General features: G+C 36.2%; 1 protein-coding gene across 2 annotated transcripts in view; it reads left to right on the forward strand.

Moving 5' to 3' along the window:
- rev3l (REV3 like, DNA directed polymerase zeta catalytic subunit) overlaps positions 1-16,571 on the forward strand; it is a 73,593-nt gene that overhangs the window by 13,577 nt on the left and 43,445 nt on the right. For both annotated transcript variants that reach the window (XM_058755029.1, XM_058755030.1), the window contains exon 2: positions 13,096-13,285. In XM_058755029.1, the coding sequence (XP_058611012.1) occupies positions 13,096-13,285 (190 nt within the window). The remainder of the gene's footprint in view (positions 1-13,095; positions 13,286-16,571) is intronic.

Genomic DNA, 16,571 nt, shown 5'->3' on the forward strand with positions numbered 1-16,571 from the left:
ATACGTATCACGATACAGGGATTGCAATACGATATGTTGCGATGCATTGGGATATTTCTTATTTTAAGAATGGGATATATTTTTAGGAAAGCTGTCATTTAAGAACACGCCTTACCTTAGCAAAAAATAAATAAATACATAAAAATTATTTAACCAGAACACAGTGGGCTCTGCAGTTGCAATAATCAGTCCCTGTAACATTCAACGTTATTGAACAGTTTTTTTGTGCAGTTCAAGTAAATTTATGTGCTTGAAGGATTCTTTAGTTAAATGTATATGTATAAAATGTATTTTATAAAAAGAACATATATATATTTTTAGACCCTGCTTTAAAGGTTCACAGTTTAAGTTTACAATTGTAACATACAATGTCATAAAATTTTGATCTGAACAAAAAATTACATCTGCTTAATATCAATGAAAAGTAAAGTGCTTGCAGGATTCCTAAAGAAAACTATAATTTTTTTTTTAAACAATAAAATAAATACAGATGTTGAACATTCTCAGAACCTTTCAACTTGGATTTCAGCAGTTTTTCAGTTTGTATTTGTTCCACGTGGAATTGGCGAGACTGCGACGCGAGCACCACCCAACTGCACAAAATGTCCCCAACACAAGAGAAAGCTGAAGGTGCAGAAGGTTCTTCACACGGGACGCGGCAAGTGGTGGAACTGAGGTGGCGCCCGCACCGTGGTCCCGGGGCGGAAGTTACCACAAAATCCCAAATGACGCCACATTTCAGCTGCCAAATATGTTAATGTAGTGATTACGTCCATTTTTGGCGCTATGGCATTTCTGCGCGGTGTCGGAGATGTTAGCGTGTCTCTAATACGACTGGTCACAAACATGATCCCTGCACGATCTAATGTGTAGCGTCTTATTAACTCTCTGTCATGCATTGTGTCCAACACATTTCTTCTCTCTCTTCATGTTTCGTCCATTTTCTCCACTGCTAAAGAAACTCTTAAACCTCTTAAGTCCTCGTCCGTACTCTTAACAATTTTGGACCTTAAGACCTCTTTTAAGGGTTAAGATGCTTTCTGAATTACTTTTTTCTTTACTAGGATATTTTCTTTAATTTTAAGGGGAAACGCGCATATTTCTAAGAATTTTCTTAGAATTTTGTTACTAGGAGCAACTCTTAGCGCTAAGATTTTTCATGAATATGGGCCCAGGTGTTCAACCGTAATTTTAGGAAGCTACGAGAATACTTTTTGTGCACAAAGAAAACAAAAACAACGACTTCAACTATTTATTCTCTTCTGTGTCAGTCTTTGCTGCGTGTTAATGAGAGTACCATGACACGTGTGGTGCTGTGCTGATGCTGGAGGTGGTGTTCTGATGTAGAACCTAGATGTGCTGTGCCTTGTTTACAAGCAGAAGATTTCGACAAAGAGGATAACTTGCAATTTTTAGGCCAGCCTTAGTTATTTGAACATGCAGACAGATGATAAACTAAGAGAGATGGACATTCTGCATCAATTCTTTTTCACGTGGGTTGGTATAGATGTCTTCTCGGGTCCTAAAATCTGTACCCGACCCAATCACTTCTTACCTGAACCCGATGTGCATAAATAATTTTTTATTTTTTAAAGATAAACCCGACCCGACCGCATTTATTTTCGAACCCGACTGGACCCGAACGTGAACGGCATTGACGTGTGCACAGCCTGCAGCCTCGCATCGGTCTGGAAAAATCCCGGGGTCCTGCTGACTGATTTGGCCGCTGCTCCATTAGCCTACTTTCGTTCAGTTTATTTACTTATTAGCCTATTACTTTATAGTTTTACCTGCCTGATGGATACATGTTATTTCTGAGTTTGATATAGCAAACCATCTCCGGCTCCGCAGCAGCCGGGCCAACCAACGAACAGAGGGCGGGCTGAGAGCCGTGACGTAGATGCTAAGCGCCGAATTTAAGATTGTAGTTTAGGTGAGGGAAATCTAAAACGACAGCAGACATGGAGACACGGGATGCTATTCGCTCTGTTGTGGAGAATATTCCCGGCATTTGCCAACTGAAGCCCGAAAAAGAAGAGTGTTTGGTTCACATTTTGAATGGAGGTGATGTTGTGGCCCTACTCCCGACAGGTTTTGGGAAAAGTTTAATTTATCAACTGTTACTGATTGTCAGCGAGAAACTGGGGAGGCCAAAGTCCAACAAGGCGATAATTGTGGATGCGTAGATATACTTCACATAATCTGCAAAAGTCGTTCACAGCCATCTTCATTCCGCTATTTCGCTCGATGGTTTTGTTTTCGCCGCATACCTGTGTTTACAGCGGAAGTTCGATGCGGCTGAGCCGGCACATAACATACCTCACAATCAAATGTTATGTGATTGGCTTACGGGTACACCAATGAAACTTCAGACAAGCGCCCGCCCACGAGAAAGTAAACGCTTGTCAATTATGCCCTTCCAGACTCTGTCTACGAAGCAAAGCGAAGTAGCAGAGTTTGGTATTACCAGGCTACCCATGAAGACCTCTGGTATACATGCCTTTTGAGTGCATCTCCTTTGATAATTTCTGTTCTGATCACTTTCATCTTTTTGAGTTTGTGTTTCAATAAATTGGGGTTGCATTCACATATAACTCTGTATATTATTAAATTCTATGCACATTTAAAATTTACTTATACATTTAGTCATTTAGCAGGTGCTTTTATCCAAAGCTACTTACAAATGAGGACAATGAAAGCAATCAAAATCAACAAAAGAGCAATGATATGCAAGTGCTATAACTGTTGGCTTAATGCGGAACACGTAGCAAGGTTTATTTTTAATTATATAATGGATAGAATAGAAAAAGAAGAGATCAAGTTTTTGTTAACTGTATAATAAATAAAGAGAAATCAAGTAGATGGAATACAAAAAGATTTTTTTTTTTTTTAAAGAAAACAAGCAGTTAATGAATAGAGTGGAAGTCTAAAAGGGACAAGTTTTTTTTCTTCTTTTTTTCTTATTTAAGAATAGAATTGGAATAGAGATTGCTAGAGTTAGAGGTTCAAATAAAGATGGAAGAGATGTGTTTTTAGCCGATTCTTGAAGGTGGCTTGAAGGACTCAGCTGCTCGGATTGAGATGGCCAGGTCATTCCAGGAGGGAACATTTAATGTAGAAGTCTGTTCATGTGATTTTAAAGGGTATGTAAACTTTTGAACGGGGTCATTTTTTATGAATTCAGTTATTATTTTGTCTTGTGGAGTATATATAAACATCTGTTATGTAAAATAGTGTTTTACATAACAGAACTCAGGAGAGTAGTAAATAAAAATAACATGTAATTTTCATGATTCCTCTTATTTAGTTGAAATTAACAACACATTTGCATATTCTGCAAGGGGTATGTAATCTTATGAGCACAGCTGTGTTTAAGTATTGTCATGTTAAGATGTATAATATAATCCAGTTAGATGCATCGCTGGATATGTATGGTAATGGTAGCCTAACCTAAAACCATTATTTCAAGAACAAAATCCCACTGCTCTGCAAATATACACTCTATAGTTGGTGTGGCTACTTTCCATGCCCCAAAAACATAAGGCTCAATTTGACAGAAATTGTCATCTGAAATCAAATCAAATCATTACTGATCCCTGTCTGAGTGATAGCTGCCCAATGAGGCTTTTTTTTTTAAAGCAGGTAGAATCAGGTTTTTAATGCACCATTTTTAATGCTTCCAATGCAGGTTTTTATGGGTGCAGCTGCACATTGTTTCTTTGCCGCCAACTTGCAACTTGTGGTGTTGAAATACTTTAAGGAACATTGGTGGTGGGCGAGATTACAAAGGTGATCGCAAAAACAAAAAGACATTCCGGCCTGGGTGGACATTTCAGTGTTGAATATACTGGCTGTAGCATTGTTTTCAGAGAAGCCAATATTTCAGCTCGACTTCCTAAATGTCTAAATATATTATGGTAATTTTATTTATCAAGATAATTACAAAAGATGTAACACAAATTTTACATCTCAATTGTCTAAAATTTGCTAAAAGGGTCTGAAAGTTGCTAAATCGCTAATTATGCTAAAGTCGCACTCGTGTGTGAGACGCGGGAGCTGATGGCAGGGGGCGGTGGGTATTTGTGGTGGTCGATGTGGATATTGTGGCGGCCCGCCACAAATAAATCAACATATGGGAAACACTGCAGTGTGTAGCTTTTCGTTCTTAAACAACCATGTCGGAGGACGTACCAATGTACATATTCCAACATCACAATAAAATTCATCAGGCTCAATTTGTGAAATAGTGGTTCAGTGAGCGTGAGGAATCATTTTCATGTATGAATTGATCACCAGTCCTGAGCTTAACTCTACTGAATTGCTTGAGGATGTGCTGGAGTCGACTTTACAGAGTGACTAGACTTAGGCCAAAAATAAATGCAACTCTTGATGGAAATAAATGTTGTGATGTTGCATAATGCCACAACAAAGCACAATGTTATGAAAGCTATAGGTGGTCCAATGAAATATTAAGAGTGTGCAACTCCTTTTTGGACAGGCTATGTAAAATTGACTCCAGCACATCCTAAAGACTTTCAATAGAGATTAGGTCAGGACTCTGTGGTGGGCAATCTTTCACAGTTTGAGCCTGATGAATTTTGACATTGTTATCCTGGAATATAGACATGGGTACAACTTCCAACCTGGTTGTTTGAGAAAAGGCTACACACTGCATCAGTTAGGGCTAAAAGAATTGTTGCCAAACACACAACATGCCAGAAACATATTAATCACTTCAAGTAATGAGTCAATCCTTAAATATCAAGTATTTATTCATTTAAATCCAGACAGCGACCTTTTTTGGCCTGGCAGTATAAAATAAGAATTAAATGTATAGCCAGTTATTTTGAACTATACAACCTTAAGGAGAAGAGAATTCTGATAGAACTGGACATGGGCTTAAAAACATGAGCACTTGTGTTGTTCCAGGACAGTCAAGTGGCTTGATATCACTTGCACTGCATTTAAAAAAAAAATAATAATAAAAAAAAAATAAAAGGAAGGAAGAAAAAAGCATTAAACATTGAGTACCATTTACAAGAAAACACCATTTCAGTATTTTACTTCAAAATGTCATATTTTTTTTAAATGTATTAATCGATCTTTCTTTGTAATTACCGGTATTTGTACTTACACTTTACTCTGCATTGCCATTTGTAACAGCTGCAAATGTGCTTTTATTTCTCAAATGAACTGTAGAGAACAAGCTTAAGAAAATTGAATTGAATTCAGTGTACTTAAATCTTTAAGTTGACTGAACTTGTAAAACAGTTACCAATACTCAAGTTTTCATACTAACTTCTAGTTACCTCTACTAAGAGAGAGTGAGTTTTATCAAATCAAAAATGAGCTAATTTGCTGCATACTACACACACATGAGCAAAGCGAGACTGTGATGCCAATAAGAAAATTAGCATAACTATCAATGTAAATTAGTGCTGTCAATCGATTAAAAAAATTTAATCGCGTTAATCACCAGTCATAATTAATCGCAAATTTAAAATACTAGGATTTACCTGTAAATGTGTTGAAAAAGAAATGCATGACAAACTAGTTTAAGGAAACAGAACCTTTCACACTTCCGCCAGGTATGAGACATAATCCTTATTATTCTTTTATCATTATTATTTTGTTTTTATTCAGCCATTATCAGCCTTTAAACTGGCAATAAAACGTTTACCAAGCCACATCGCTTCAATCCCAATATTTACCCAACTATTATCAAAAGTTTTTTTCTAAATAAATACAACAAAACATTTCTTGCGACTTTACGTGAAGTAATGACAAAATGTATTATGAAGAAGAATTGGACCTGTTCTGCAGGTGCATTAAAGCTAACATTAGCATCATGCTTCATGAGACAATTTATGAGATTAATAGTACACTTTTACTCAGAACTCAGTTCAAACCACTATTGAGTGTTTGTAATAACTTCCTTTTACGATCACATGTGGAATTTGGCCGTTTACTGTTGTTAAAATATGCTATTTATAGCCTTTTATAAAAGATGCACAAATGAGCATTTCAGACGTACACATTCAACTCAAGAAAATCACATACAAATATCCTATCATAATCGTGTGTTTATTATCTTATATAATCTATTGGCTGTTGTCATGTTTATTTCTGCTGTGTAAAAGCCTTAACATGTATGCTCTGCTGAAACTCACGTTGTCTGTGATGTTACAACCGCCTCTCCGTTCTTAATTTGCCAGGGATACATTCCAAGTATAATACACATTAGTAAAAGGATCTATTTTAATTTTTATTTATCTATATACACTTTGGGCTGTCGTGGTACATTATAAAAGTAGCCCAAAAAACCGCAGGCCACGGCTCTGTAATTTTTCCTGTGACCGTATTTTCAAAATAGCCCACTTGTGCCGCTACCCTGGCAACACTGGCACTGTCCCCTCATCACACAATGATAGATGACCTTCCGCGCTGCGATGACGGGAAGAAGTTGGGATCAAACCTTATCAAACGACTAATTTGCGTAAAAAAAATATTAACGCATTAATTTTTTTTGATTAATCGCATGTGTTAACGTTGACACCCCTAATGTAAATATAAGACATTTATAATGTAAATAGAGCAGGTTGACATACACTTACCACATATTCTTTAATGAGTGTCTCCGTGTCTTCATTGAGGTAGATACTTGGGCTCCTCGGGATGTAATTGCAGTTGATTTTAGTCTTCATTCTCAAACATGCAGAACAACAAGATCCCAAAAACACAACATTAGTCATTGATTTACTCGGACATAAAACTCTTGCTCAACTAATGCTGCAACTATACAATAAACCCTATCAATTGGTACATTAGTATATTGCAGTGATTTGTAAAGTAACATTTAAATTGCATGTAAGGCTGTTTTTATATTATTATTATTATTATTATTATTATTATTATTTAAATAATACATTTCTAATGATATGATTTTTCTTCTCCAGTTTGCTGAAATACAAACATTTAGACAGTGGATGTCATTACTTGTTTTTTTTTTTTTTTAAAGACTAATTTATTCAAAATTACATTACATGTTGAAGAACAGGTTAAGTAAAAAATATAATGAATGTCATCTCCTAATAATCCCCATCCACTTGGTTGGCTCTATCACTCTCTCTCCTCTCCACTTGCAGCTGGTGTGTGGTGAGCGCACTGGCGCCGTTGTCCTGTGGCTGCCGTCGCATCATTCAAGTGGATGCTGCACACTGGTGGTGGTTGAGGAGAGACCCCCCCCCTACATAATTGTAAAGCGCTTTGGGTGTACAGCAATACACAAAGCGCTATATAAATGCTTGCTTCATTCATTCATTCATCTAGTGCATATATTTAACAAAATTATCCTTTTTATTTATTTATTTTTTTAGTTCAGTAACAAGTTTATAACTCACTCAATGGCTTTTCTGTGACATTGTTTACAAGCCGTTTCTTTGACGTGTTGAAATTCTGAGCGATTACATGAGATGTGATTCATTCCGGTAGGATGTTCTGTTTCTTTCAACACCTTCTGATGATCGTTCATGTTTATTTGCTGTGACTAGAAGTAAAGAGGAAGAGATGATCGGTTCATGCGAGTTCTGCACTGCTGCTTGTACTGAGGCACTAAAATGATCTTTCACGTTACATTTAACACCAAAACTGTATTTACTATTTAACTTTAGTGATACAGTTGACAGAATCTGAAATCTGACACTTTGTTTCATATCACAAGTGTCAAAACTTACTGTGATTTATTGTTTCATTAATTTAAGTTTACACATCAAGTGAAAACAGCATCTATCGATTCTTAGGATTGAGAAACGATTAAAATCGAAAAACAGATTTCAACCCAGTCCTAATTAGTACCATTAGCTAGCTGAAATAAACGATAGTCTGTGTCTTGATATTAGTGTAATACGATATCAACCGCACTAATAATACATATACAATTACATGGTCAAATAATATACATTGAGTACAGATAAAATATATCTTACCTTGCAAATAGATTATGATCCTGGCTGCTCCAATGCAAAATGGTGAGGAGATTCAGAAGAATGCTTCTTCTGGCACTGCTTTTTTTATTTCTATTTTTATTTGCACGTGCATTACCAAAGCCGCTTTAGACATGTTATTGTGCAGTACCGCCACCTACCGACTGAAGTTTGATAAACGATTCCATTTGTATGTAAACCAATCGCATGCAATTTTAACTAATTGGATCTGAATGGTTTCAGAGCCAGCTTTATTTAAACCCTATTCATAATTTTTAACTGATTAAATCTAATAGTTTTGACAGTTAACGGATTTATATTGATTCTAAGTAATTGGAGTACATACATTTTTTTTACTCATTTAAATAATCAAATAGATGCAAATACTTAATAAAAAAAAAATTGTGCCAAGAATAATTAAAAAAATATATTTTTTGAGTGTAACCAACAGTGACGTGAATAACGGCATTATAAATAAACGGCGTTACTAACAGCGTTATTTTTTTTCAGTAAAGAGTAATCAAACGAATTACTGTTTCCCCCGTTACAATGCCCTTTTTAAAAAAAAAATTATTTTTTTTATTGGGGGGGAATTTTGGCCCATTCTTCTTTGTAGAATTGTTGTAGTTCAGCCACATTGGAGGGTTTTCGAGCATGAATGGACGGTTTAAGGTCATGCCACAGCATTTCAATCGCCACTCCAAAACCTTAATTTTGTTTTTCTTGTGACATTCAGAGGTGGACTTGCTGCTGTGTTTGGAATCATTGTCCTGCTGCATAACCCAAGCGCGCTTGAGCTTGAGGTCACAAACTGATGGCCGGACATTCTCCTTCAGGATTTTCTGATAGAGTGCAGAATTCATGGTTCCATCAATTATGGCAAGTCATCCAGGTTCTGAAGCTGCAAAGCAGCCTCAGACCATCACACTACCACCACCATGTTTGACTGTTGGCATGATGTTGTTTTTATGAAATGCTTTGTTGGTTTTACGCCAGATGTAACGGGACAAACACCTTCCAAAAAGTTCAACTTTTGTCCCAAAGCCTTAGAAATGGCTTTATAACCCTTTCCTGACTGATACATGTAAACTATTTTGTTTCTCATCTGTTTATGAATTTCTTAACATCGTGGAATGATGTGTTGCTCTTTAAACATGCTTCACTTTGTCAGACAGGTTCTATTTAAGTGATTTCTTGATTCAACAGGTCTGGCAGTAATCAGGCCTGGGTTTGGCTAGTGAAATTTAACTCAGCTTTCTAAAATAATGTGGTTAATCATACACATACATACACATACACTGTATATGATATAAAATAGTATATCAGATAATTAATATTAGTCTGGTGAGTAAACTAGCCAATGGTAAAAATTTACTAGCTAATGGCAATTCTATTGCTAAGGTGCCCATAGAGGGTTGATAATATTTACAATAATATATTGAATTTGATAGGTGTCTCTCACATTGTCCCACAGTAACATTTAAAATAGTGTAGATTAGTGTACAATGTATTATAATAATAATTTATTCTATTTAGTGTCCATTTCCTTCATTTAACACATTTGATATTGGGGGCATCCAAGTTATTTGACACATTTGAACTTTTTTTTTTTTTTTTTAAGTAACGCAATAGTTACTTTCCCTGGTAATTAGTTACTTTTATAATGATGCAACTCAGTTACTATTTGTGAGAAGTAACTAGTAACTATAACTAATTACTTTTTTAAAGTAACGTGCCCAACACTGGTAATCAAAAATATCAGTCTCTAAGGGAAGAAGTCACTCAACAGTAGTTTCTCAGGGCTTTCAATACAATGCCCAGATGGCTTCACATCATCTCTGCACTGAACGTGATTGCAAGATATGAAAAGCAAGTGCAAAACAAGTGCAAGATACAAAAGACAACTCAATTTAGTACTTGCACAATCTCTTTTAGAACAGTGCTGTGGCTGGTCTGGTTGCCTAGCAACTACAGTTGCTCATATGTTGCTGGGATGTATCTGAGTAAGCTTGTTCTAAATGGGTGGATTTTGCTCTGTGTGTGTATTCATGCATTTATGGTTCATGAAAATGTCAGTAAAGCAGTCTCTTGCCTAAAGTTGTGTCTTCTTGCAGTAATTCTCTACCCTGTTCAAGGAGCACCCCACTACTGCCTTGGTCTTACACGCTCCAGCTCAGGTTTTTGTGTCTAAAGAACAGATGAGTGATGACCTGAGGTGTGTTTGATTTAGGATTAGGTTCCAGGGTCAGTGTTGAGAACCCCTGTTCTAGAGCAGGGATACTTTTTTTGCCGATACTTCAAAAAATTCTACGATTCGATTACAATACGATTCGATTCGGGAGTATATCGATCAATATCGATATTATATTATGTAACTTTTTTACACAACCAGCTGCACTTTTATTAACTCACAAATGCAACCAAAATATATAACATTAACATTTATCTGAAATTCAGTTAATTCAATTAAGTATTCACACGCTGTCTGAGATGCCCGCTGCTTTGTGTGTGTGCACAGAAAACTTTTCACACAGTGCTCAACAGTTCAGTCAACTGTTTCTGTCGTCTTTTACACTTGCACTGGGCCTTTGTTCAGTCCTTATTATTGAGCCTTAACAGGTGAATTTAAATGAAAATGCATGCACTGGTTGTAATGCAGGAAGATTTGCAATCATGCTATTATGGATATGTCCAAGTTTACTACATGCACCAAATGAGCTTATTTATGCTTGCAGCTTTAAATCCGTCATTGATGGCCAATTGAAGCATGTGTGTACAGATTTTTAGGTCACATCTTTGTTTGCAGCTACCATATTAATAGCATTGTCAGGCATGCAAGTGACCAATTTACCGTCCAGGCCCCGTTGTTCTACAGACTTTATCAAATTATCTGCCTTGGCTGGCAGCGGAGTGTCACTCTTCCAATGCTCGGGTTTCGTCATCAAGCCAGCAGCCGTTTACCCTGTTACATAGTAATGATGGCGCGGCAAAATGCATAGCATTGCTCTCTTCACTTTTTACGTATAGGCTTTTGAACCATTGGTTTTGTTTCCAAAGTGTCGGTACATAACGGCACTTACGTCAGTCCTATGAATGTACTACAAATGCTCTAAAGAACACTGAAGGTAATCAGAAATGTATATTAGCTCTCTGTTTGCAGTGTCTGTCACGCTCATCAGGAAAGTGAGTGAAACGCACACAAACATACATTATCAAATAAAACGTCATTAATAGCCGTTCACTTCTGCGATTTTAGTACTGTTGCATTCATATCAGCAACAAACCGTATTGGATTTCACTTGAACCGTACCCCAGACCACCCCTTTTAAGCGGACTTGGGTATGGTTCAAAGGGTGCACACCCAAGTTCGGAAGACAGCGTTCATATCATCCAAATGTACTGAACTCTGACGTCAATCGAACCCGAAGTGCTAGTGTGAAAGCACCCTTAGAATTACAACTTGACTTTCTTTTATTAAGCAGCTCTCCAGTGTTGAGCTAGCTAATGTTAAATCTTTTTATTAGTGAATGCAAAAAAATAAATAAATTAAAAAAACACCTAATTACATTAAATTGATGGTTTGGTTTGCAGAGATTAAAGCTTGCTAATCTAGCTCAATACTGTTTTGATTTTTATAACAATATAAGGTGTTTTACGAGAGCTAATGTTGTGAATAAAATAATTTATTAAAAAATGTCTTATAACTTGCCATTATTTTGTTCCATATGACTTACAAAAGCTGTTAGGCAGAATGAGTTACTTTTTCATACAGTTTAAATCTTCGTGGTTTTTCATACAATTAAATTAATGTGTCTCTCTGTCTGACATTTGTGTGCCAAATATATTTATTTATATTGTAAAAAAAAAAAAAAAATTGTAGTTATTAATATATATTAATATAATTGTTTAGCTAAAGCGGTTTAATTAAGTAGTTAGAATATGTATAACTCAATATTTGGTCCCACTTTATATTAGGTGGCCTTAACTACTATGTACTTACACTTAAATTAATTATTTGGTACAATGTACTTATTGTGTACATGTTTTTACATTGTACTTGTATTTTTAAAAATACCTACAGAAATTACAGATGTAATTACATATATAATTACACTGTTGACTCATATAATTGCACCTTAACCCACCCCTGAACCTACCCATACCACCAAACCGGTCCCTAACCTTACCCATATCCCACCTCAATGGCAGCAAAAGTGTTTTGCAATACAATATGACCACAATAAGTACGTTGTACTTATTTTTTTGTAAGTACATAGTAGTTAAGGCCACTTAATATAAAGTGTGACCCAATATTTGATCTAATTGTAAAAGCTGAATAATTGATCAAAGCTTATTCATTAATCTGTGAAATAATCGAATATTAGTCAACTAATCATCTATTATCAAAATAAACGTTTGTTGCAGACCTAATGGTCTCTAAAGTATTTTGGAAACCATGCTTTCAAGTTGAAGTTCTGATTTTGGGAATTTCGTAATCTTCCATGATGGAATATCGCAATAATTGACTATTCGTGCACACCCATAGTTTATTTGTCCACAAAACGAGTCAAGTTCCAGGGGTTTTGTTAAATCTACAAATTGAGTTTTTGCACTTTGCATTTCGCAAAAATCAAAACCGCATTATGGATTTCAAAGGTTTTGGCACAAGGGAACATTACAGTCCCTTTTCTATTTTCTCTCTCTCTCTTTTTTTCTTCTTCATATAGAACAGATTTTAAAAAATGTTCTCATATTTACTGCTTAGAGAGCCAAGTTTTATTTAAGCCTAACTTGCCAGTGGTGAATTACCCCTGTAAGTCTTGCAGTGTAAGTGCAATAGACATGTCACTTGATCTATTATGTATGGTGTTTCTTTGGATTTAAAAGCAAAAAGGACAAATTTAAAACCTCGTAATGTGCAGGATATTTATCAAACAATGATGACATTAACACAAATCTGTTGTGGCAGAGAGTGTTGTGCGGTCAAACCAAACTGCATAAGTACAGCCCCTTATCTGAGAAGAGTGCATAAAATCTCCCAAGCACCTTTTATTTAAAAAATGTTTGTCACTTGTTTAAGATGATGCTGATTCTCTTTATCTTTTGTTTCTAGGCCAGAAGACATGTCTTCATCTGCATGGTGTGTTCCCATACATCTATGTGCCGTATGATGGGTTTGGACAGGATGCAGATCGTTACCTTCGGCAGGTGGCCTACAGTATTGACAGAGCCCTGAACGTCAGCATGGGAAACCCCTCGTCTAATGTGCAGCACATCTTTAAAGTGGTTCTGGTGTCTGGCATGTATGTGTAAAAGGCACACAAGAGCACACTAGTGTTTTCTTGAACCACTACTAATTTTAACTAATTTTATTTAGGTTTTTATTACATAATAGAGACTTGTATATCTGCACAAGCCTGCCTGCACAAACACAGATCAACACCTACTTCATCATTGCCTCTTAGACCCACCCACTGGTGCATTAATGTGTTCAGGCAGAAGAAATACTGGACAGGATCACTGCACTAAAAACATCACCCTTTAAATCTTATGTTACGAAAGTGGCTGTTTATTTTCAGCCATATGAATGTTTCAGAGCATTATTTGTTTGTTCGGTTTATTTCACCATGGCTTCTCCAGTTGAAAATTGGTTTGGTTTGCAGGCTTTGCAAAAAAATTTTATGGACCCAACAGTAATGTTGCAGTATGTAAGCAACCAGTGACTAAATCATCAGCTTCACATTGTTCCTCTTACTAGTATATTTTATATGAATTGATTAAATTATATATAGAAAGCGAGCAAAGAGTGCTCCCATTTTTTTATTTTACTTTTTATCAGATCCGTCAATCAAAAAGTGCGAGCTCCGAGTTGCACTTTCGCCAAAACTTCCTCTAAAATTGATGCGGTCTACACTGCTCAGTGAAACTTGATAATATTAAATATTAATAAAAAGCATATATATAAATAGAATGCTGTATTCAACACTTAATAAGTAGCTAATCTTGGTAACTGTAGTGTTAAGATCATAGCAAAAGTTTTCAAAACAGTTCCACATATAAAATTGAATTCAGTATGTAGTGTAATGCTTTTCACAAGTGTTTTCAATGGTGCAATCAGCAAGTAGTCTGTTAATTAGTCAGAGATGAGTGTGTCAAAGTATTATCCATGTGGCAGTAGTATACTGCTATGAGAGAGATCATGCATGTGACTCATCATTATTTAAGTTAAGTAGACATAATGAATATTTTAGGCAATGATTACATCTTGTGATCATTATGACAATATAAAGATAGTATTTGACTGCATTATATGAATACTTGGCTGGAGGAGATGGCACTTTAACTTGGATTTAGAGAGCATGTCTGACCCCCAGATATTTTTTAGGAAGGCTACTCCAGTGTTTAAGAGCCAAATGCAAAATGTTCTGCCTCCATTAGTAAACTTTGTTTTTAGTACTATTAAAAAGTCCAGTTTTGTGACCTTAAAGAACATGATGGTTTGTAGCATGATAGAGGATCAGTTAAATATGAAGAACTAGACTGTTTAGGGCTTTCCTACAAAAAGGAGCATAATTAAGCAGATTCAACTTTTTGTAATATTATAGACATAAGTAGGATTTGAGATGGGTCTGTAATTTGCCAATTCACTATAGCAGTGGTTATTTGACCATAAGTGCCCTGCGAAGTGGACATCACAGGATATTCCAACATGAACATATGAAACATCGTTCGAAGGGCACGTATACGGTCCATTCAAAGGGGATTAAAGTGTGCGAGACATGAATTTAAATTGTATTTATTTACAGTTGTATATTGTCACACTTCTCTATGCTTCTCAGGTGTGTTAACTAAGAGAGACGTGCAAAATATGCAGAACGGTTTTACGCGAGGACTGTAATTGAGAACCACTGCGCTATAGTATCTAGAGCAGGGGTTCTCAACTCTGGCCCTTAAGATCCATTGTCCTGCAGAGTTCAGCTCCAACCCTAATCAAACACACCTGAACAAGCTAATCAAGGTCTTTAGAATCACTATGGCTGTGTTCCAGGTAATTTTTATTTTTTCTCTCATGCCCTTCACTCACAAACTTCCCTCAGTCTCGTTTACTTGGATGTACGTCATGAGTTTACGCTTGAGATTGTTGCATGAGTGCCCACTTCTGGTGGTACCCTTGCAATGGGCTGAACTGGAACATCCTAAGCCCTTCATCACAGAATCCGCTATGGAGTTGGTTTATTGTTTACATTTTTTCCCTTACAAATTAGTTTGGTGCAGCATTCAGTATATAGGTATGCTTGGGCTGTTATAAATGTAAAAAAAAATAATAATTTATATATTGTAGAGTTGTTTGGGGTGGGGATAAATTCAACGCAATCTGCGACGACATCACAATTGAGTTGCATTGTGGTCTGTGGAGTGTCCTGAAGTGTGCATATGAAGTAGACTCGCCCCCTCGGTCAAAATTGAGGGATCGAGGGTCTGTCCATATAAACTTACCTTGTCCACTTCATAAAGTGGAACGCACTTCAAAATGGCAGCGGGGATTCCCCCAAGGGGAAGTGCTTGGGGAAGTTTGCAAGTGCGTGTCTAAAAGTGGAGTGGAACGCAGCCTATAAAGTTACAGGCAGGTGAGTTTAATCAAGGTTGGAGCTGAACTCTGTAGGAAAATGGATCTCACGGGCCAGAGTTGAGAACCCCTGATTTAGAAGCTTAATAACTGTCAGCTTGAAGGTTATCAGAACAAGATAAGGAGGTGTTTATAATGATGAGAATAGGCACACCTGCTACAGGGCTCAATTCTTTCAGTAGTGTAGTGGTAGGGATCTAGTGTACATCTCGTTAGTTTTGATGTAGTGTAAGTTTTGTAAGTTTTATGGGAGTAAAGCACTGCAATTTTTCTTGGGGGATGACATTGGATGCTAAAAACTGAAACGCTGCTTCTTATTGTACGTCTGATTGTCTGTTAATTTTCCCACTGTACTGAATAATAATCTATGATTGTTTTGATAACTATATAATTATCAGAGGTGCTCAGCCTTGCCAGGTGCGTAGAGCCCTGTCTTTTTATTACAAGTAATAAAAAAATTTTTAAAAAATTTTTTTCCCATTCACACTTAAAGTTTGGATTTGTTGTCTTGAGAGCATATGCAAAGACTATTCCCAATTGTAGAAGTGAGCACCTGGCCAATTAAATGGTGTTCTAAAAATCAGTGTAGAAAATATCCTTTTATTTTAAGATTGCCAGTTATAAGCTGTCTCCCAATTCACACATCGAAAAGGGGTTTTGTTAACAAAAGGGATAGGTGAGAGTAACTAACAACTACTAAATGAATACAATGAATGGATAAAGTGCAAAAGATTGATAAATGCAAGTGACTGAGTTGGATGTTACTATGAACGTTATCTTGTGGAAAGATAAACTGAAGTTTCCTAGAAGTAATAAGGTAAATCTTATTCTAGTTTCGACAAAAATCGAAAGATTATTTGTTATTAACTGACATCAGTTTTCTAGAATCGAATGCACTAATACACTACACTAATGCCAATGGTCTCTGGAAAGAGTTTTGGAAAGAATGATATATTTACCTT

The sequence above is a fragment of the Onychostoma macrolepis genome, chromosome 20 (genome assembly GCF_012432095.1).
Source record: "Onychostoma macrolepis isolate SWU-2019 chromosome 20, ASM1243209v1, whole genome shotgun sequence".
NCBI classification, from domain to species: domain Eukaryota; kingdom Metazoa; phylum Chordata; class Actinopteri; order Cypriniformes; family Cyprinidae; genus Onychostoma; species Onychostoma macrolepis.